The following is a 23,490-nucleotide window of genomic DNA, read 5'->3' as shown; positions in this document are numbered from 1 at the left end:
AAAGTCATTTTTATAAATGACAAACAGCACTGGTCCCAAAACAGATCTTTGTGGCACACCACTAGTAACCAGACTCCAGGCTGAATATTTTCCATCAACCACCACTCGCTGCCGTTTTACAGAAAACCAGTTCTAATCCAAACTGCTAAATCACCTTCAATCCCATGCCTCTGCATTTTCTCCAAATGCCTACCATATGGAACTTTATCAAAAGCTTTACACCACATCAAGTGCCCTACCCTCATCCACATGCTTGGTTACCTTCTCAAAAAACCCTGAGGTTTGAGAGACATGACCTGCCCTTGACGAAACCATGTTGACTATCTCCAATCAAATTGTTGCTTGCTTGCTAGATGGATTATAAATCCTCACTTATAATCCTTTCCAAAGCTTTTCCTCCAACAGATAAGGCTCATTGGTCTGTAATTACCTGGGTCATCTCTACTACCCTTCTTGAACAAGGGCACAACGTCTGCAATCCTCCAGTCCTCTGGTACTAAACCTGTATACAATGACGACTCAAAGATCAAGGCCAAAGACTCTGTCATCTCCTCCCTAGCTTCCCAGAGAATCCTCAGATAAATCCCATCCAGTCCAAGGGACTTATCTACTTTCACACCTTCTAGGATTGATAACACCTCCTCCTCCTCACTAATCCTTTCTAGTCTAATAGCCCATATCTCAGTCTTCTCCTTTACAATATTCTCCTTTTCCTGAGTGAAAACACATGAGAAATATTTGTTTCACATAGCTTCAATCTTCAGGGTCCACACTCAACTTCCCTCTTCTGTCTTTGACTGGCCCTATTCCTATCCTAGTCATCCTTTTATTCCACACATACCTATAGAAAGCTGTGCGGTTCTCCTTTATTTTACCTGCTGAAGACTGCTCACGTCCTCTCTTTGCTCTTAACTCTTAAACCCTTCCTAGCTAATCTGTAACTCTCCATTGCCTCATCTGAACCATCTCGTCTCATTGTCATATAAGCCTCCTTCTTCCACTTAACAAGAGTTACACTTTCGTTAGTGAACTCTGGTTCCCTTACCTTATCACTTCCTCCCTGCCTGACCAGGACATACCTATCAAGGACATGCTTAAACCAGTCCACATTTCGATTAACCCCATCCCCTGCATTTTGCTACCCCATTCTTTGCCTCTCAAGTCTTGCCTAATCACATTATAATTGCCCTTGCCCCATCTACAACTCTTGCCCTGTAGCATATACCTATCCCTTTCCATTGCTAAACTAAACGTAACCAAATTATGGTCACTCCCTCCAAAATGCTCAGCTACCACTAAATCAAACACCTGACCTGGTTCATTACCAAGTACCAGATCCAGTGTGGCCTCCCCTCTTGTTGGCCCTTCGACATACTGTGTCAGGAAACCCTCTTGCACACATTGGACAAAAACTGGTCTATCCGACATACTGGAGTTGTAGCATTTCCAGTCAATGTTGGGAAAGCGAAGTCTCCCATAATGACCACACTGTTCCTTTCACTCCTACCCAGAATCGTTTTACCAATCCTCTCCTCCAAATCCCTGGAAAACCCTGTCTACATCATGGAGATCTGCAGTCCCTGCCTAGAGAATAGAGAAGAGTAGTCCCAGTGTCTCTTATAGAGAAGATGAGTCTCTGTCTACAGAGAGACGAGCAATCCATGTGTATATTGTAGAGAATGGCAGTGCTTCTGTATATTATAGAGATCAACAGTCCCTGTCTCTATGAGAGAGAATGGCAGTGCCCGTACAATTGTATAGAGAACAATCATCCCAACTTCATAATCGTGAAAACAGCAGTCCTGCTATTTATTACAGAAAACAGCAATCACTGTGTATATTATAGAGAACAGCAGTCCTTGTGTATTTTATAGAGAATAGAAGTGCCTGTGTATTTTATAGAGTTCAGCAGGCCCTTGTGTATATTATAGAGAACAGCAGTCCATGTATATGTTACAGTGAGCAGCACTTCCTTTGTATAAATATAGAGCGCTGCCGTCAGAGTCTATATTATTGAGAACAGCAATCCCTGTGTATGTTACTACACAGGGTTTAGTATATTTTAGATTCAGAACCTGTGTGTAGACTTCCAGCTCTATATAATTTGATTTTGAAAGACAAATAAATTTTCTTGATTGCTTTTAAAATGAGAAGGGAGGGTTTTTTTAGATTAGATTAGATTAGATTACTTACAGTGTGGAAACAGACCCTTCGGCCCAACAAGTCCACACCGCCCCGCCGAAGTGTAACCCACCCGTAGCCCTACATCTACATCTACCCCTTACCTAACACGACGGGCAATTTAGCATGGCCAATTCACCTGACCTGCACATCTTTGGAGTGTGGGAGGAAACCGGAGCACCCGGAGGAAACCCACACAGACACGGGGAGAACGTGCAAACTCCACACAGTCAGTCACCTGAGGCGGGAATTGAACCGGGTCTCCGGCGCTGTGAGGCAGCAGTGCTAACCACTGTGCCACCGTGCCGCCCACATTTTCTGGACATTTTTAGGCAATTCTCATTTTTTTGTTTTGTTTCCCACATCTAAGTACTCTAACATAACCTTTTTTAGTCTCCTACATTCTACCCTTCGTAAATTTGAACTAATAAATCCAAAATACTGCTATCCCTGTCACTCATTCATTTACTAACCCCCATCCTGGTTAAGGAATATCTCTATTTCAAATCCTCACTATAAACTTTCTTCCTAAATCTCTGCCTCTATTTTTCTTTGCTCTTCTTAATTTACCTCCTTGACTGTAGCTTTTGATCGTCTGATCCCTATGTGGCTCAGTATCATTTCTTTCAATAAATGCCTCTGCAAAGTGCCTGGGGATAATTCAAGTCATTAAAAGCAGACTAAAAATACTGATTGTTTTTGATTTCTTTCTCTGTATTGGCAATAACAATAATTTTATGCTCTAGCTACAGCAGATATAACCAATTTATCACAGTCAAGGCTACCAAAAAAGGTTTTAGACCACAGTCTATCCCAAATTCCAATTACAAGATACAAACTAATGATTTTAAAAGAAACTACTCAGAACTTTATATCCTTAAGTTATTGTACATTCATTATAAAAACATCTTAAACAATACCACCTGACACCATTCTCAAATCATTTGAGATAACATTGTTTTATTTTGATGAAAATGCTGGTAATGGGGAAAGAACTACGAATGTCAGAAATCTGAAACAAAAACCAAAATGGTTAGAGAAACTCAGTGGGTCTGACAACATTTGCGCAGAGAAAACAAAGTTAACACTTCAAAGTCCAGGTCGGAAGAAAAAAGAGTCACTGGACTCTAAATGTTAACTGTTTTCTCTCCCCGGACTGCTGATCTGCTGAGCCTGTTTTAGGTTTGAGGCAAATTAAAGGCAGTTTATGTAAAACCTATCCTTTCATCATGCAAACTCCATGTTCACTCCTTGACAAATAAAATTTCTCCTGTTTGCCGTCATGTCATATCTGCCTTCCCACCCATAGCAAAAAAAAAATTAGAGTTATTTTCAACGGCTTAATTAGAAATCTCCATCTCTTAATGTTTTAACAGAAAAATACCAAAGGTTTTTACCTCCAGGAAAACTCAGCCTAGAATTATCAAAGATTTTGGTCCGAGGAAGTGACCATGGCTGTGATTCCATACCAAACGATGATGCCTTAGAAGAATCGGTGGGTAGCTCGTTTTCCAAAGCTTTATCCTCAGTGGCAGCAGCTTTACTTCCATGAGTAAACAATTCTTTTGAAACCTCAACATTTTGTGACACCGGTAGTGAACATTCCTTCTGTGACTGCGAAGGGAGACTGTCATCTGGACATTGTGTTAAAGTATGTTGAATATTTTCCTGCTTGAAGAGTGTTCTGTCTTTCTCTTCATGCTTTGTTGCTCTTTCTTTCCATATGTTTTTTTCAAATTTTAGCTCCGACACCATTCTAAAATCAATTGAAATACCATTGTTTTATTTCAAGGTAAATACTGGTATAATGAGCAAAAAACTGCCAATGCTGGAAATCAAACAAAAACAGACATTTCTGGAGAAACTCATGTCTGGCAGCATCTGTGGAGAGAAATAGTTTGAATCCAGTTCTGAAGGAAGATCATTGGACTCAAAACATTTTTCTCCACAGATAATGCCAGACCTGAGTTTCACCAGCAATTTCTATTTTTGTACCAGTATTTAGTTTTCTCTCAGAATTGCAATGGGGTAAATTTTTAGAATAACCTCCTATTTAGACAGCAAGATGGAAAAACAATGCAGCACATCCAACAGTAAAGCACATTGTTCTGGGTTAAATAACAGCTGAATACGCTCATATTATTTGATAGTCAAGATGGAATAGCTTAATATTTGGCAATGAAGAACATTTAACAAAGAATTGAGATGCTGTTGCCATCACAGACATGGTTGAGGGAAGGACAAGACTGGCAAACCAGCGATTTGGGGTATTGAATCTTCAGGCAGGACAGGGGAGGGTGTAAAGGAGGAAGTGGTGTCACAATATTAATTAAGGATTTACTTATTGCAGTACAGAGGGATAATATCTTGGAAGGGTCTTCAAATGAAGCTGCGTGGTTAGGGTTCAGGAATAAAATGGGAGCACAGTCACACTGTTGAGGGTGTACTTCTAGATCCATGGACAGCCAGTGACCAGAGGAACAGACATGTAGACAATTCAGGGAAACGGGTTAGGGTGATTATATTAGGGATTTCAACATCCCCAACATTAATTGGGATAATCAGTGTAAAGGGCTTAGAGGGGGGGGGTAGAAGTTTTGAAATATATTCAGGGAAGCTTTTTTTATATCAATAGGCAGAAGGTCCAACAAAAAATGGTGCAAATTTGGGAAAACAAAGCTGGACGGATGTTCAAGGCAGCAGTAGGAGTGAGACAGGGATCACAACACCATACATTTTAAGTTTGTTATGGAATAGGGAAAAGATGGTCTGAAGAAAGAGGGGTTTTGGCAGGGATAAGAGGTAAGAAATGTGTGAGATGTAGATTTTATTAAAATAAGACAGGACCTGGCCAAAATCGAATAGAAGGTTACTTCTGGGTAAGTCTACAGCAGAGCAGTTGGGGAATGTCAAAATGGAACTGGTGAGAATACAGGGCCAACATGTCCTCTTTAGAGTGAAACGTAGGAGCAACAAACCCAGAGAACCCTAGATATCTAGGAATATGGAGACTGGATAGGAAGGAAAACAGGGGCTTTAACTGGTACAAAGGGAACAAATTAACAGAAGCACGAGCGAAATATAGAAAGTTCAGAGGGGGCAATTTAAGAAAGCAACATGAGTAAAGAGGGTGCATAAAATAATGGTGTGTAAAGTAGCATATCTCTGACTTCTCCCGAATAAGTATAATCAAAGAGACTGAATAACCATGAGGGAACAAAGAATGATCCTTAACAGATACTTTTCATATCTTCATTTCTAAGGAGGGTGTAGATACAGAAATTTGGGAAGAGGACTGTGAGGTTCTTGAGCAGTTTGTCATAAGGAGTAAAGATGCATTGGGGGTTTTGGCAGGTTTAAAAATGGTCTGGATGAATTGCCACCCAGGCTGTTGTAGGAGACTAGGGAAGAAATTCATCATCGGTACTTATTTGTTAATAAGTATAATTTAGATATATATACATACACTTCCACCTAGGAAATCTCGTGTCACTAGTCGTGGCTTCAGAGGGTCCTTCAGTGGGCAGCATGGTGGCTCAGTGGTTAGCACTGCTGCTGCACAGCACCAAAGTCCCAGGTTCGATTCCAGCCTCAGGCAACTGAATGTGTGGAGTTTGCACATTCTCCCCATGTCTGTGTGGGTTTCCTCCGGGTGCTCCGGTTTCCTCCACAGCCCAAAGATGTGCAGGCCAGGTGAATTGGTCATGCTAAATTGCCCAAAGCGTTAGGTGCATTAGTCAGAGGGAAATGGGTGTGGGTGGGTTATTCATTGGAGGGTCGGTGTAGACTGGTTGGGCTGAAGGGCCTGTTTCCACACTGTAGGGAATCTAATCTAAATCTTGTGTGGCTAATGAGCCCAATCCTAGAGCAGCATCTCTGCCCACACATTGTTTTGGGGGAGATGGAAGTAGTTCTCAGCCTCGAGAAAATTTTTTGTGCTTCCGCTTGCTGAAAGGTATTTTCAAAAGAATTATAAAAAGGGGTTTCCTCCCAAATGAGACTCATGTATTGACATCCATTTTGGATTTCTTGAGGAAAGCCTTCAGGGAGTCTGTGGAACACTTCCTTTGTCCTCCTCTCATTCAAGTGCCTTCCTGAGCTGGGGGAAAACAAATTGCTTTGGCAGTCGGAACTCTTGATATCCTCAACACATGGCCAGCCCAGCACAGTTGGTTTTGGATGACTGTAGCCTTTAATGAAGGTGCTGTTAAATGCTTCAATGACATCAATACTAGTTTGCCTGCCCTCCTAGATGATGCAGGGAATCAGTCTCAAACAAGGCAAGGGAGTTATTCCACATTCCACGATTTCTCTTTTGATCTTAATGGAGGGATAGACCAGAACTTGACCTGGAACAGGTTGCTAGAGGATTTCAGACTTCTTAAGGTTGAGTCCAAGACCAATTCTTAAGCATGCTTCCATTGTCACCCACATACCGAAGTACCACAAGATCGGTGTAATTTTCTTCTTGGATTTCAACTGATTGAGGAAGCTTATTCTTGACAAGAACGATGATGATAAAGTTGAGGAGAAGTGGGGGGGGGCAATGACACATCCCTGCTCAATCCTTGTTTTCACCTCAAAAGGACTCTGTCATATTACTGGTGGTGAGGACTGTCATTGACATTTTGTCATGGAGGAGATGAAGAATGTTGATGAATTTCACTGGACAGCTGGCTGTTGACAGTCAATCGAGAAGTGCTCTGACAGATCCGAAGTCAAAAACCTTGGTCAGATCAATAAGAACAGGATAGAGTGGTTGGTGTTGTTTTTGGCATTCCTCTTGCAGTTGCCATGCAGTGAAAATCATGATTTGACCGGAAGCCACACTGACTTTCAGGAAGGATATCTTCAGGATTGGGAGAAGGCACCTAGTGAGGATTTGGATTATGATCTCCCAAGGAAGGGAGAAAACTACCAAGTTAGATCCCATCCACTATGTCTCTTTTTTTTTGAAGGAATGTGGTGTTGATAGTATCCCTGAGATCAGTCTGGATTTCTTCTTTGTCCCAGATTTTCAGGAAAAGATAATAGGTAAGCGCTGCTCTTCCCAGTTTGAAAATCTCAGCTGAAACGCCATCTTCTTCTGAAGCTTTTCAACTCTTCATGCATCTAATGGCAGCTTCAAAATTCTGCTACACTAAATGACAGTCCAAGATCATTTTTGATGGTGAGTTGAGGAATTTCCTCACCTACGCCCTCATTGACAATTGTGTTGCAGTTTAGGAGTTCTTTGAAGCATTTGCTTCATCAGAGAATAATATTTTTGGTCTCTCAAGAGAGTGCTATTCTTACTCTACCAGTTGAGGCTAAACTTGAGTCCGCATATTATTTTGGTGGCGCTGAAGAAATCCTGGGTATTGTGCTTGTCAGCAAGGAGTTCAGACCTTTAGCTTTCTCAGACCACACTAGTTTTTGGTTTCCTTTGTTCTCCCTTTGCTGTTTGAGTTTTCCTCTTTGCCTCACTGGTGATGTTGGTGTGGCAAGCATGGACAGCTGTCTGCTTCTTGTTGAAGTAGTCTTGGATGATGTGGTCACTCAGGTTGAACCTGCCTTTGTGTGTTTCCATGTCTTGCAGCTGATGGTTTCTTCACAGCATGACACGATTCCTGTCTTCAGCTCTTCCCAGACATCCCCCACTCTGTTAAAATGAACTTTTTGGAGATTTCGGTAGAGACCTTGTTGGATGTTCACTAGTGTGCTTGGCTACTGAAACAGCTGGACATTAAGTCTTTTTCTGAACTGTTTCTGGTGGCATTTGATGGACATTGAGAAGCAAATTAGTTGGTGGTCTGTTCAGCAGTCACCTGCACCGGTCCTTGCCTTGATAAGGAGGACATCATATAGGTCTCAGAATTGAACGACGATGTTGATTATTTGCCAGTGCTTTGATCATCTATAAACGATCTTTGCAGATACCATGAAGACTGGCCAGTGAGGAGGAAAGTCTTGGGTAACAGGAGGATAAAGACGGGTTGGTCAAATGGACTGATTGGTGGCAGATGTAATTTAACCTGAAATAAATGGTGCGCTTTGGAAGACGTAACAAGCCAAGGGAGTATTCAATGAATGGCAGGTCCCTAGTATACTCAAACAGAGGAATCCTGGGGTGCTTGTACACAAAAACTCGATGGTGGCAGGTTGGTTTGGGAAGACATTTGGAACACTTGTCTTTATCATTTATCTAACAGTAGTTAGAAGAGCAGGGATATCATGTTGAAGTTGTCTGGAACTTCAGTTAGGCCACAAGCTGGAATACTGCGGGCAGTTCTGGTCACCACATTATAGAAAGGATTTGATTACACTGGTGGGGGCGTGGAGGAGTTACATCAGAATGTTCCATTTGATGGAGCATTTTAGCTGTGAAGAGGGGCTAGAGAAGCTTGGGTTGTTTTCTTTAGGGCACAGAAGAATGAAAAAAGCCCTGACCGAGTTATGTAAGACTAAGGAGCATGGACAGGGTGGATAGGAAGCAGAAATGTTCCCATACACTGAAAGGTAATTGACAAAGAGATATAGTTTTTGTTAGGTGAAAGTCAGATTTAGAGGGGATTTGAGGAAAGAAAATTCATCCAGGTGGTGTTGGGAATCTGGAAAGCACTACTTGCGAGGGTAGTTGAAGTGAGAAACCTTACAACATCCATTAATACTTATTATAACACATTTCAAGAGGCCAAAGGACCTCTTCTGTACTATATGATTCAATAATTGACAATGGGCAATGGGGCTCGGGGGAACAGCAAAACAAATTTAGTTGGCGATACAAATGTGAAAGGATCACAATATGCAACTCTCATCCTTATGGTTACTGATGCCCTCTGAAAAATTTTTGAATAGATTTTTTAACTTGGGTTATGTACTTGCAGAAAGCCCTTGGATGCTACATTGAGAAGCCAGTGTCTTATATTAAGTAAGCAGAAAAGGGATATTTGAATTTGAAAAATTACCTTGCAAGATGTTCATTTTCCTTCTTAAACTGATTTAGATCTCGAGTAAGTTTAGCTTTCTCAGCATTTAGAACAAGTACCACTGCATTCTGAACTATACCACTTCCAGCACTACACGTGAGAGATACGTCAGTGGAACACGTTTTATCTTTACTTTTTTCAACTGTAACTAAAAGAAATTAGAAATTAATCAATAGGGTATTATACTCAGTCATTAATTAACTATCTTTCTAAAATTAGATCTGAATACATTAGGAAGCTACTAACAGAAGATGTGTATTTGTATTTTGGCTGGACAAGAAAGATTGGACCGAAAATCCAGGAAATATTCTGGGGAATTTGATTTGAATCCTGCCACCGCGGATGGTGAAATTTTAATTCATGAAAATCAGGACTTGAAGTGTTTTTAAGAAGAAAAACTGCCATCTCTATCTGGTTTGACCCACATGTGACTCCAGACCCACAGCAATGTGGTTGACTCAAATGCCCTCAAACAACCTTGCAAGCCATTCAGTCCTACCTACCAACACCTGGGGTTAGTGCTGAAATTGAAAGCAGCAGTCTGACAGTCATACTTATGGAATCATACCTTAAACAACGTTCCAGACAACAACACCACCATCTATAGCACTGTCGTATTCCACTGCCAGGCCAGATTAGCAGAGATAATGGGAGAGTGGCATACAGCCAACAGAATGACCCTGAGAGTCCCCAACAGACTCTGGATCCCTTGAAACCTCATGGCACCTAGTCAAACATGGACAAGAAAGTCTACCATCATCCCACCCTCCTTGGCTAATCAATCAGTACTCCTCGATGTTCAACTTGAAGGAATTACTGAAGGTGGCAAGGACACAATGTATTTTAGGGGACTTCAACATCTATCACCAAGAGGGACTTGATAGCATCATTATTGACTAAACTGGTCAAGCCCTAAAGGACATAACCGCTAGATTGAGTCTGCGACAAGTGATGAGAGAACCAAGGGGAAGAAACATACTTGACTGCATCCTCACTGATCTGTTGCAGATGAATCCGTCCATGAAAGTAGCAGTAAGAGGGTGATCAGAGCCCTTGCACAGATGAAGTCCCATCTTCACAGTGAGAATTCCTGCCACTGAGTTTTGTGGCACTATTACCATTCTAAATGGGGTAGACTTTGAACAGATCTAGCAACACAAGACTGAATCCAGAGGAAGTGGTGGAGGTGGGTAAAGGTACATTTAAAATCATCTGGTTGGGTATATGAATAGGAAGGGTTTAGGGGGATATGGGCCAAATGCTGACCAATGGGACTAAGCCAGATTGTGATGTGTGGTTAGTACAGACGAGTCGAACCGAAGGGTCTGTTTCTGTGCTGTATGACTCTATGACTAAGTGTCAAGCAGAAGATCCATCTCAGCCTCCTCCAGATATCCCCTCCATCACAGATGTCAGTCTTCAGTTAAACTAATTAACTTCACATAATGTTAAGAAATGGCTAAAGGCATTGGATACCACAAAGTCAATGGACCCTGATAACATTTCAGCAATAGTACTGAATACATGTGTTCTAGAAATTGTCACTTGCTAGCCAATCTATCCCAGATATAGCTGCTCATCTATCAGAGATGAAAAATTACCCAGGTATATCCTGTACACAAAAAGCAAGGCAAGTCTAAACTGGTCAGTTACTGGCCCATACATCTACCCTCCAAACATCAGCAGTGGCTCTGTGGTTAGACCGCTGCCTCACAGCACCAGGGACCCGGGTTTGATTCCAGCCTCAGGTGATTATCTGCATGGAGTTTGCACATTCTCTGTGTGTCTGTGGGGGTTTTCTTCGGGTGCTCTGGTTTTCTCCCACAGTCAAAAGATGTGCAGGTTAGGTAAACTGGCCAAGCTAAATTGCCCATTGTGTTCAGGGATGTGTAGGTTAGGTACATTAGTCAGGGGAATGGGTTTGGGTGGGTTACTCTTCGGAGTGTCGATGTGAACTTGTTGGGCCAAATGGCCTATTTCCACACTGTAGGGATTCTGTGGAAATGGCTAACAATTGTACTAACAAGCAGCACTTGTTTAACAATATCCTGTTCATTGACATTCAATTTGGATTTTGCCAGAGCTACTGAGCTCTTGATTCCTTATAGCCTTGGTTTAAACATGGACAGAAAAGCTGAATTTCAGAGGGCAAGTGAAAGTGACAGTCCATGACATCAAGAAGCCTAGAAAAACCAGTCATTGGGAACGATGTGTTGGATTGAATCATACCTAGTATAAATGATAATGGTTTTGGCTCTTGGAGATCAGTCATTTCAGCCCTAGGACATCTCTGCAGGAGTTCTCAGGGGAGTGTTCTCGGCCCAACCATCTTCAGCTGCTTCAAATAACCTATAGGAAGGGTTTAGGGGGATATGGGCCAAATGCTGACCAATGGGACTAAGCCAGATTGTGATGTGTGGTTAGTACAGACGAGTCGACATTTGCAGATGCTTGCACAATTTGAAACTCTTCAGATACTGAAGCAATCCATGTCCAAATGCAGAAAGATCTGAACAATATCTCGCTTTGTGCTGAAAAGTACCAGGTAACGATTATCTGCAGCAAGAGAGAATCTAACCATTGCCCCTTGATGGTCACTGGCATTACCATAACTGACTCTCTAACAACATGCTGGTTTGCCATTGACTAAATATTGAATTTAATTGTACTAGCCATGTGAATAGTGCAGCTAGAACTAGGAGGCTAGTAATCGTATAGCAAATAGTCATCTCCTGACATCCCAAGGCCCAAGTCAGGAGTGTGATAGAATATTCCCTGCATACCTGCTTGAGTGCAGCTTCAACACTCAAGAAGCTTGACACCATCCAAGATAAAACTACCTGCTTGACTGTCAGAAAAAACCCGAACATCCACTTTCTTTACCATCAACACATAGCTGGAAGAGTATATACAATCTACAAGATGTAGTTGTCCTTAGACAACGCTAAAAATGCAAAGATAGCATCACCATCCTTGTACATTCTATCCAAACTCCCCATTATTCTGACTTGGAAATAAGCTATAATGTATTCGGATTCTTTCACCATTTCTTTAGGAAAGGCTTTCCAAACTGTAGGTCATGACATCTAGTGTGGTAGGCTAATGAAATTTGACTCAAACTTGTAATGGCAGCTATGGAGTGCAGCACAGTGGTTGCAAAAGTGCTAAATCAGGCACATTGGCCAAGTATTCTGTCAATCAAAGTAGTCAGTATCCAAAGCAGCCAGCCAATCTGATGCAGATCATCCCCATTGACAGACTAAACTATCCAATGATTGCCGTTAGCCAGAAAGACAACAGTAAGTGGCCAGTTGGGATGTCCAGAATCCATAATGCTCATCTTTTCTTTCCTGTCTGCCTAATGTCCTGGACAGTTCTGTCAGGGTGTATTGTTGCTTGTTAACCCAGTGATTTCAACATAGCTGCAAATGACCTCTCCACCTCTCTGCTCCCCAGATGTTTAGCACTTCTGGGGCCACTCTCCTGGGTTCTGCTGCAATCCATGGCAGCCATTAGAAGTTTGGCAGTCACAATCCTAAATTCATCAGCTCATATTTCTGGGGATTGTGACACAGTTTGGGAAGACCTCTCCTACCAGAAATGGCAAAAGAATAATTACAGCTTTCTCAAATTCAAAATAAATCTTTTGCTCTATGCCCATTCCCTGATGCAGGCTGACTGCAAGCAGTTTCTTTACTCCCTTCGCCCTTGATGCCTGATGTCTGCTCCCCAATGCAATCAGGCTTCCCCCATGATTGAAGGAGTGAGTATTTGCCAGAGAGTGTTAATGGGTGTGAGAGAGCACAGGTATAAGAGTATCTGTGACAGACAAAGGGACAGAGCAAGGAGGAATTTTTTAAAAACATTCTTTGAGGGGATATGGATGTTACTGATCAGGTCAACATTATTACTCATCCCTAATTGTCCAGAGAGCAGTTAAGCATCAACTACATCACTGTGGATCCGGAGTCACGCAAGGTAAGGACAACAGCTTCCTTCCTTGAAGTACATTAGTGAACTGAATTTTTTTTGTTAGCTAATAACCAATGAGAAAGTGACTAAGTGAGCAAGTGAAAGCAACTGAATACATGACAGTGTGTGTGGGGAAGTATGCATCTTGACAGTGAGTGAGAGTTAATAATGCATGTGAGAGAGACAGAACAAACTAATGACTCAGGTGTATATTATGTCATGCCAACACCCGTTCAGAAAACAGACATCCACCCCCTACAGTGGACTTGGCTCCCAGCAACTTTCAATTCCCCAAACAGGATCAGAGGGGGAAAGGTTTTTCAACACACTGGAAAGATACGTGGTACTCTAGAAATACTCTGTTTAAGAAGTATTGTTCCCAATAGCTATCTTTTTATAATTATATTTTCTCCCCCTCAGTAATAATCTTACATTAATGCTTTGTGGTAAACAATTTAGTGATACCTAAATTTTCTGGCATTTACATTTCAATTCCTCTATTTTGAGCATACTGTGGAAGCTTTCTGCAGAACCTTTTTGCTCAAATGTTTTATGAAGAGAACTTGTTTCGATTTTCCTTTGAGCCAAATCCTAATATAACCTTAGAGGCCCTTTACTTTACTCTTGCATTGTTATTCTAAAGTAGACATTTAAAACAGAATAATATTCTAACCGTGGTTCAATATGTGTATAATTTTAGCAAATGGAGCCTGTTCTCGCATCAATGGAATCTTTTTTTAAAGAAAGTGTTATCAACATATTCACCACATTATGGAGTTGAATGCTTCTGATCACCAAATAAACTAAAAACACAAAGAACCTCAGCAGCAGCTATAGAAAGTGAAAAAGTATGTTAATGTTTTGAGTGCAACTTGATTCTTCTTCTGAACTTTGGGATTCTGAAGAACTTTTTTGGAGGACTTTCTGAACTAACAAACCACATTCAGCAATTTTGTCCCTCTCAGCAATGAGTTTAAAAAAAAGTACTCACTGCTGGTATCCTGTTCTTGCTGGTTTCTTCGGAGTGTTTCCTTCAGTTGTCTCAATGACTCTTCTTTATGCTCTAAGCTGGCTTTGAGAGAACTAATTCTGCAAATAAATATTGTTATACTTAGATTAGATTAGATTCCCTATAGCCCAACAGGTCCACACCGACCCTCCAAATGGTAACCCACCCACACTCATTTCCCTACATGTACCCCTGACTAATATACCTAACACTAAGAGCAATTTAGCATGGGCAATTCACCCGACCTGCACATCTTTTGTGTTGTGGGAGGAAACCAGGAGCACCCGGAGAAAACCCACGCAGACACACAGGGAGAACGTCTGTGTGGAGTTTGTACAGTCACCCAGGGTGGGAATTGAACCCAGGTCCCTAGCTCGGTGAGGCATCAGTGCTAACCACTGAGCCATCATCATGCCACCCTTGTTTCGACAATCCCTCGTTGAAAACAATTTGAAGAAAAATTGTTAATACTTTGTAAACAATAGTGACTCTTACTGATTTTCAAGATGCTTAGTCTCTTTAACTTTTTCCATCTGTAATGCAAACAATCGATTTTTCAGATCAGTCATCTCTTCTTTGAAAGGTTGAGCTCCCATGTCTAGCTTAGCCTGTGTGATATAAAAGGAATAAGAGAGGTTCTATACCTTCACAATTTTCTCAAAACCCTCCAACATGGTTATTTCAATTTTTTTTAAAAAAACGGAGCACACTACTCCCTTCCAGTTTTCAGCATAAATGTAATTTTGTATCAGAAATGCCACTAACATAATTCATCAATTCAGGGGTACATAATGGTAATTTGAAATATTACCATCAAATTAGAAACTAATCAAAAGGAACCCTTGGACACACCTTTTTGAACATAGAATTTATGAATAAACTTGTTTTAGAAACTGCCTTAAGTTTTGATTAACATCTGACTCTTCAGTGTCATACGTGGTAATTTTACTTTGAAAATGTTCCTAGGTTTACAATATGATACACATCACAATTATTTCAAAAAGCCAATTATTCAACTGTATAATATTGCATGTTTTCCGTTATCATACTAAAGCTAAGAATGTAGGAAAATGGAGGGCAAAGTGCAGTTAGTCCTACGTTATAGAAATTCGGTGACTTGAAAAATTCATCCACTTTGTCTATTTGTAAAAATTCCATAATGAGGTGGTAAGACATCAGGTGCGCTACCATTACTGTCTAAGTAAGTAGTGATTAAAAAGTTTACATTTAAATTCAACACCACACAAATGATAACGACTGGGCTGTAACATACATAAAACACAGGAATAGAAAGTGGGAAAAATGATACACAATCTGGTCACTAGATGGTACTGTAACTGAAAGATGACAAATTTACATAGATGTGGAATTTGGAAGTTGACCAACTTGTTCTCAATTTTCTTTTGATCAACAAGGACAATTTTTAAAACCTTGGATTCTCTTTTCGTTTTTAAAGATATACATTTGCAGTGGATACCAGACAATGGTAACTCTTTAAATTGGAAAGCATAGAATTTTCCCTATGTTTAAAATTCTTAATTTTCCAAAAATTATTTACATGCGCAAAGTTGACTTCTTACTATCCTACCAACTCCAGGAGCTATTTAGGCTGACATAAGTTATATTCAAAAATCAGATCATCTTGCTGGTTCTAGAATAACACCAGACAAATATTATCCTCAACAACTTGGAGGTTTGTGAATTTAAATAATTGCTAGATAGTTTCAAAAGTGCTGCATATACATAATGTTAAAAGTCACAGTACACTTGTTTTTTCTGCATGTCCTAGTTACATTTCAATCACATCAGTTCAGACTAGGACAGGGTAACTGATTAAATTTCCTTCTGTATTGTGACTTAATCTTGACTTTAGTCCTGCAAAATTATTCAAATGAAAATGTTTAGGTACAGATTGGAGAAATTGGTCTTCTGAATTAATTGCTCACAATACAAGGTTAAAGCAACACAACTTATAACATCAAATATTTCAAAACATTATTTTCAGCATTCTTGAAATTCAGTCAATGACTTTATTTTTAATTCCACACCTGTTCCAAACTTTCTTCTAAATTTTTAATTTGGCTGTCCTTCTTCAACAGTTTTGACTGAAGAACATCAAGATTTTTCTCTAATGCTTTGGAGCCTATTTCTGTTTGTAGTTCTGAGAGCTTTTCTTCCTGTTGCTTGTAGGCTTCTTGGCTTGCTGTCAGGGTTGCTTCAAGCTCATTAATTTTTATTCTCTCATTCTGAAATTGAAAAACAAGGATAAAAATATACATAAGTCACTTGACAACACTGCATTTCAACATCAGTGTGTTTCCATTCCAGCATAAACTGGTAGACACACCATAATACATTAGCCAGCCAAATATAAATGATATTGTTCAAACTTTAAAGACTGTCAATTGGAATAGTAAAGTAGTAGGTACACTTATGTATTTACTTCAGAATGTGCTCCTGTATTGTTACGCAGTTGTCAGATTTGGAACTTGCACTGAATTATTGTGAAGTAACAGTACAACCAATCACACAATATTAATTATAGCAAATAAAAGTTCACTTTGCCTTCTCAAATTTATGAAATAGCAACTAGAGATGATTTTTCAATTAGTAAACCTCATCATACAACAAAAGGAATTTGAGTAATTATAATGATGGATCATTTCCCATTGCAAATTTCAAATTTTTTCAGTGACTATTTCCACTTACTTAAAAATGTAATTTTAAGTATTAAGCTGTTTGATTACCTGCAGTAATAGCTCAGCTTCTTTCAACTTTTTGGATAGCTTCTGGTTTTCCAGAGTCAATGAATCACAACCATTTTTGTTCAATGATTCCTGCTTGACAGCTTCAATTTGTAAAAGCAGTTCTTCATTCTTTTTCTTCTCATTTTCCAATTCATCACAAGAATTCCTGATATACTTTATATATCCATTTCGCAGAGATTCAGAATATGCAGCTTCACTCTGAGGATGTAGTAGAATGAAATTAACTTTTAGTACTGCATTCTATTGCTCAGTGATGCAATATGAATTTTTCACATTAATAAATCAAATTATATTAAGCTAAAGTCAAAATACATAGCTTTCTTTTAGACATTGAACAGTGCCCTGTACCGTTCACTATTTAATTTTTTAAATTAAGTTTTATTATCAATTTCCCTTAGCAGAGAGGTCAGTGACTAGGCTGCATAGATGCGAAGCAATTAAAGATGAGATGAGCATATGTTTTTTCACCCAAAGGATGGCAGTGACTCAGCTCACACTGCCTGAAAAGCCAGTAAAGCAGAAACTCTCAAATAATTTGAAAAGGTGTCTGAATAAACACTTCAAGTGCTGTTAACTGCAGAGGTATGTGTGGAATACTCAAAAGTGATATGCTGCTGGATGGTTTATTTTTCAGCTGGTATAGACTCAATCAAACAAAACTCTTCCTGCAACCATACCATTACTAAAGGAATCTCTCAAGAACCCATACTCCAATATAGCATCTTCAATGTGCTGTCAGTTGGTAGCATTGTCTGCAAACATAGATCAACTTCCATCTATTGGCTGAAGAGACTCAGCAACCTCTTCCCCCTTCCCAAGTGCCATCAAACTTGCCTGCAAACCAATTTTGGGTGAGCTATATCTTTGTTCAATTAAACATTGGAAAGATTGAAGCTGGTGCATATCACTAAAAGCTGTACCCTTGCCACGGACTCCATATTCCACTATTTACAACTTCAGTATCCTATTCATGTCAAAACTGAATTCTTGTTTCAAACTCCCTATCACAAGGCCACTTACTTCAACCATCTTCACTCAGGTCAACCCCAACACAGGTTTTATTTAAAACACCCATCTCCTGTTTATATTCCTCATGGTGTTGCATCTTCCAACCTCTAGCCTTTAGTAATGTATTTCCCCCAATTCCCTGTAACTCTGCGCAGACGTTTATGAAACCATACCCATGATCAAAACTGGCGAGACAACTTCAGTTGTCTCAACCCCATTCTCAAAATCGTTCTGTAAAACCTACCACACCACACCACTCCCTAGATACCAGAGCTGACCAAAAGCTTGGTTAGCTCTAGTATCTAATTCTTTAGATTAGCACTCCTGTTTCCCATTAAACCTCTGCAGTGTCATGGGAAGTCATTTTAAAGTCAGTTTTGTTAATTGGTACCTCTAAACAGAACTAGGTGTAGTGTTGTTTGGAGCAATACACCAAAAATTAGAATAATAATTAACATAGGGGTATCGGGGGCTCTCAGTAAAAATCAAACTGAACGGTGTGAGAGATTGTGTGGCAAGATTGAGAAGAAACAAACATCTATTCCATTGTCCATGCTGACATTTCATTGGTAATATTAGTGAAATCAGATGACCAGACTAAAAATCTTTTAAAGGGAAGTAACTTCACTAATAAATATCTATTTGACTTGAAGGGAATTTTAGTTTTGTTCTGAAGTATGATTCAGTTCACCAAAAGGTTAACTTCCTAACTTATATAAAATGCCTAAAATGTTAATTTAGATAAAGCAGAATTCAAACAATGGCAAATCATGGGACATATCCCAGAGCAATCTTTAACATTAGAACATAGAACAATACAGCACAGAACAGGCCCTTCGGCCCACGATGTTGTGCCGAACTTCTAACCTAGATTAAGCACCCATCCATGTACCTATCCAAATGCCGCTTAAAAGGTCGCCAGTGATTCTAACTCTACCACTCCCACGGGCAGCGCATTCCATGCCCCCACCACTCTCTGGGTAAAGAACCCACTCCTGACATCTCCCCTATACCTTCCACCCTTCACCTTAAATTTATGTCCCCTGGTAACACTCTGTTGTACCCGGGGAAAAAGTTTCTGACTGTCTACTCTATCTATTCCTCTGATCATCTTATAAACCTCTATCAAGTCACCCCTCATCCTTCGCCGTTCCAACGAGAAAAGGCCGAGAACTCTCAACCTATCCTCGTACGACCTATTCTCCATTCCAGGCAACATCCTGGTAAATCTTCTCTGCACCCTCTCCAAAGCTTCCACATCTTTCCTAAAGTGAGGCGACCAGAACTGCACACAGTACTCCAACTGTGGCCTAACCAAAGTCCTGTACAGCTGCAACATCACTTCACGACTCTTGAATTCAATCCCTCTGCTAATGAACGATAATTCTCCATAGGCCTTCTTACAAACTCTATCCACCTGAGTGGCAACCTTCAAAGATCTATGTACATAAACCCCAAGATCCCTCTGTTCCTCCACCTGACTAAGAACCCTACCATTAACCCTGTATTCCGCATTCTGATTTGTTCTTCCAAAATGGACAACCTCACACTTGGCAGGGTTGAACTCCATCTGCCACTCCTCAGCCCAGCTCTGCATCATATCTAAGTCCTTCTGCAGCCGACAACAGCCCTCCTCACTGTCCACAACTCCACCTATCTTCGTATCATCTGCAAATTTACTGACCCACCCTTCGACTCCCTCATCTAAGTCATTAATAAAAATTACAAACAGCAGAGGACCCAGAACTGATCCCTGCGGAACTCCACTTGTAACTGGGCTCCAGGCTGAATGTTTACCATCTACCACCACACTCTGACTTCGACCGGTTAGCCAGTTTTCTATCCAATTGGCCAAATTTCCCTCTATTCCATGCCTCCTGACTTTCCGCATAAGCCTACCATGGGGAACCTTATCAAATGCCTTACTAAAATCCATGTACACCACATCCACTGCTCTACCCTCATCCACATGCTTGGTCACCTCCTCGAAGAATTCAATAAGACTTGTAAGGCAAGACCTACCCTTCACAAATCCGTGCTGGCTGTCCCTAATCAAGCAGTGTCTTTCCAGATACAGATTATAATTGTTTTAATTCAATACATCCAACTGGAAGGAAGGGTGAGGCAGGGGAGGGTAGGGTGCAACAGAAACTAAAAGGAGAGAGTGTAATTCTCTGAAATCCTTTCAAATGGTGCTGGGTTGTCCTCATTCTAGAAAGAAATTTCAATTGACACATCAAAAGACTTAGCTTTGAAAATCAGCTCAAAAGAACACAGTCAGATGTCATGCTAATTGGAGTTATTTCACTTCCTTACTACTATTCTTTTAATCACAATGCAACAAAAATGAAGTAGTTGATTAAACAAAGGAATTAACCTTTATCAATTACCTACGTCAATACAAGATGCCACCAACATTTTAAAAAATTCTTCTTGGGTTGTAGCGGTCACTGCAAAAACCAGTATTTATAGCGCATTTGCACTGGCCCCTGTTGGTGGCAAGTAGCCTTTTCAAACCACTACACAATTGGTTTGGTGCCAGTACTTGGTGCTTTTAGGGAGGGAAGAGAGGTTGTATATTTTCAAGTAAGGTGTTTGAGGGGAACTTGCAGCTGCTGAGACTGCTATGTTCCTGTTGCATAACAATGTTTACAAATTGGTTTTTGCACAAGTGTATTTTACCTTGCTCCTCAAAGCACAAGGTGGATTTTTATTTAACTATTTACTAGACAGTAAAGGTGCTTGATACTTCATGTGAGCTTGAGGTTGAAACAGAGAAAATAGCCATTGTGGATACATAAAATTTGTCAAGCTAATATTTGACCAAATCATCAGTCAGCTCAACTCCAACAATTTTGGAAACATTTTTCTTTCATGTGATGTGGCATGGCTGACAAGGTCAGCATTTGTTGCTTATCCCTGATTATCCGAGGCAACTGAATGGCTTGGTCAGCCATTTCGGATGCCGGTTAAGGGTCAACCATATTACCGAGAGTCTGGACTGTAATCAGTCCAAGCAAGCATAGTAGATCCTTTCCTAAAGGACAGTCAATCAAGTGGAATATATTGAGAATAGAAAATGAATAGAAACTAATCCCAAATTTCTCAGCGCTTTGGTGCTTTCCCTTACAATTAAGGAAAATGCAGTCTTGAAATTGCAAAGGCTTTGCAGTGTACAGTTTAAACAACATTCACGACTAAGATTTGGAAACTTACAAGTTGAGTCTACATCATTTTAGGCTTGAGAAAGTAAAAGCATTGAACTTGAATCAAAGCAAATGGAAAGAACTTTGTTGCAGTTTAAGTTCAAACAAGAAGTTATCAGAATAAATCAGATGGAAACACTGCTGCTGATTTCAAGTTGAACGTTTATAAATTCAGTTTCATTAAAAATGTAAATTCAACTGAACACAGGAATAATGTTAGCTGCAAGCTCCAATCTTGAAGCGAATAAATATACCTGAACAGATTTCAATTGAAGCTGACATTCCTGATCTAATATTTGATTTTCATTCTCAATTTCTTCAAATATCTTCAAAATATTTCTCTCCGACTGTTTGGCAATTTTTTCCTGAAGATTGTTTCGGGCTTTTGCTCTGGACAGTATTCCATTTTCGGAGCAGGTCAGGTACTTTTGATATTTTGACTTTAATTCCAACAAATTCTGCTGGGCATTCTGAATGAGAGAAAACACATTCAACTTACACAAAAAAGGGCAGTCACAAGTTGAAGGATTTAACTTTATATTATTAAAAATAGTCAGATGAACTACTTCTGATGGTAGAACTGATAAAAATTTTACCTCAGTATTGTAAGTAAAATGTCAACATGCCTTTTAAGACGATTTACTCATTTTCACAATTTTTGGGCAATGGATTTATTAAAAAAAAACTTTCACAAAACAAAAGAATGCATTTCATTCTTTCTTAAAACAGTGCTGAAGATGTACTTGAATAGTGGTGGTAAACTGAAGAGATTTAATTGTTACTGTGATGCTAATGAAATGGAAATGTTACATTTGATAGGCCAAGTCTTCTGCTATCCAGATCACAAGGAATGGGATGCAAGTGGTAAGATATGTATACTTCCATGAAATACAGATAGATGTGGACAGAAATTGCCTGGGAAGTTCTGATGGGCCAATTTTTCACTACCTTGGAACCTTTGCAAAAGTCTTTGATACTGAGCTCTGGCCTGAAGACTTATGCCAGATAGTTCCAGAAAAGTTGCACAGTTTAATACCTGACCAAACTCTGATTAGCTAGCGACACACAACAAAGTACCACAACAACGGCCTCTCTTCCTCACCATCCCCATGCACTTGATCACTTTTTAACAGACTTTTAAAAACTTCTGAATATTGCAGCTAGTGACATGCAAGGTCTAAGTGACCCTCTCCACCCTTCCATTCTCATATCCTGTTGTTGCTGCACTGATCCACTTCTGCTTCAGCCTAGTCCTAGTCAAAAACCAAGAAGTTCTTCTGGAGGACAGAACATTTCACAGGCAGCAGCAATACATCAAACATTGTTACTGACCAGAATATCTGAGTGAGTCAATCATTACAATATTTACAATAGATGGCACAGAATTAAACTTTAGCTTCAGAACCACAGCACTAGTGTGCTACTTTAAAAACATATTTTAGCATCACATATAAAGTATCATGATCCAAGTCCATTATCAATGTTATAATCACATCTACTCCAGAAGAGTTTAATCGTCCCGTTGCAGAAAGCGACTATATCATTTTTGGAGCTTTCAGAAGAATCAATGGCAGAAACGGTCTAAATAATTATTGTATTTGACTTAACAGTAACTAGTCATCATTCTCTTTTCCGGGGATTTAGTGATGTTCCAAACAAAAACGGATATTTCATTTTGGTTCTTATTTATTACACCTTTTCCCTCAGTATTAATTTGAAATAAAATTGGAAAACCTGGCTAAACAATTTTCTTTCCCTGTAAAAGAATATTCAAGCCATTATCTGAATAACTAGTAACTTCGACAGAGAGAACTAACAGCAATGAATTTATGCATACATTCCAACAATTAGAGAAAATTAGAGAAATTAGCTATACATTATTCAAATGCTCCAAATCATGGAGCAACGCGCAAGAAAGATGGTCCTCCAGCCAACAAAAGAGCTGAAATGTCTTGTATAAACTATTGAGCATTCTCAGATAAAGTTAAGACTTCTTATAAGAATAGCAATGGACAATTTCACTCTTCTGGCCTGTCTGGTCCTTCAATTGGATCACAGCTGATCTATACAGCAACTCTATTTACCTATTCCTTATCTAATAAAAATCTATTTGTTTTACTATTAAATGTTTTATTTGACTCAGCAGCCAAAACCTGTTGGGATAACATATTCAAGACTTGTGTTACAACATCCATGATAATGTGCAAAATCAAAAATACTACAACCTTGTTTGGGATTCACCAAGCAGTGAAAACCTTTTCTACATATTCATGAAAAAACTGAGATAAGACTTGTGTGAATAATTGCCATTTAGCTTACTTACCTAGTTAGTCTCCTTTGATTAATATTCTCAAGTGCCAAGTAATCTTTTTCTGCAA

At 39.7% G+C, this 23,490-nt stretch overlaps 1 protein-coding gene across 1 annotated transcript in view; it reads right to left on the bottom strand.

The window, feature by feature from the left end:
• cenpe (centromere protein E) overlaps positions 1–23,490 on the bottom strand; it is a 120,682-nt gene that overhangs the window by 6,657 nt on the left and 90,535 nt on the right. The window contains exons 40-46 of the mRNA XM_072589169.1: positions 21,367–21,582; positions 16,878–17,096; positions 16,179–16,376; positions 14,626–14,738; positions 14,113–14,210; positions 9,129–9,297; positions 3,579–3,937 (exon numbers count right to left, since the gene is read on the bottom strand). Of these exons, the coding sequence (XP_072445270.1) occupies positions 3,579–3,937; positions 9,129–9,297; positions 14,113–14,210; positions 14,626–14,738; positions 16,179–16,376; positions 16,878–17,096; positions 21,367–21,582 (1,372 nt within the window). The remainder of the gene's footprint in view (positions 1–3,578; positions 3,938–9,128; positions 9,298–14,112; positions 14,211–14,625; positions 14,739–16,178; positions 16,377–16,877; positions 17,097–21,366; positions 21,583–23,490) is intronic.

This window comes from Chiloscyllium punctatum, chromosome 2 (assembly GCF_047496795.1).
Source record: "Chiloscyllium punctatum isolate Juve2018m chromosome 2, sChiPun1.3, whole genome shotgun sequence".
NCBI lineage: Eukaryota > Metazoa > Chordata > Chondrichthyes > Orectolobiformes > Hemiscylliidae > Chiloscyllium > Chiloscyllium punctatum.
This window is presented reverse-complemented; position numbering and strand designations above follow the sequence as displayed.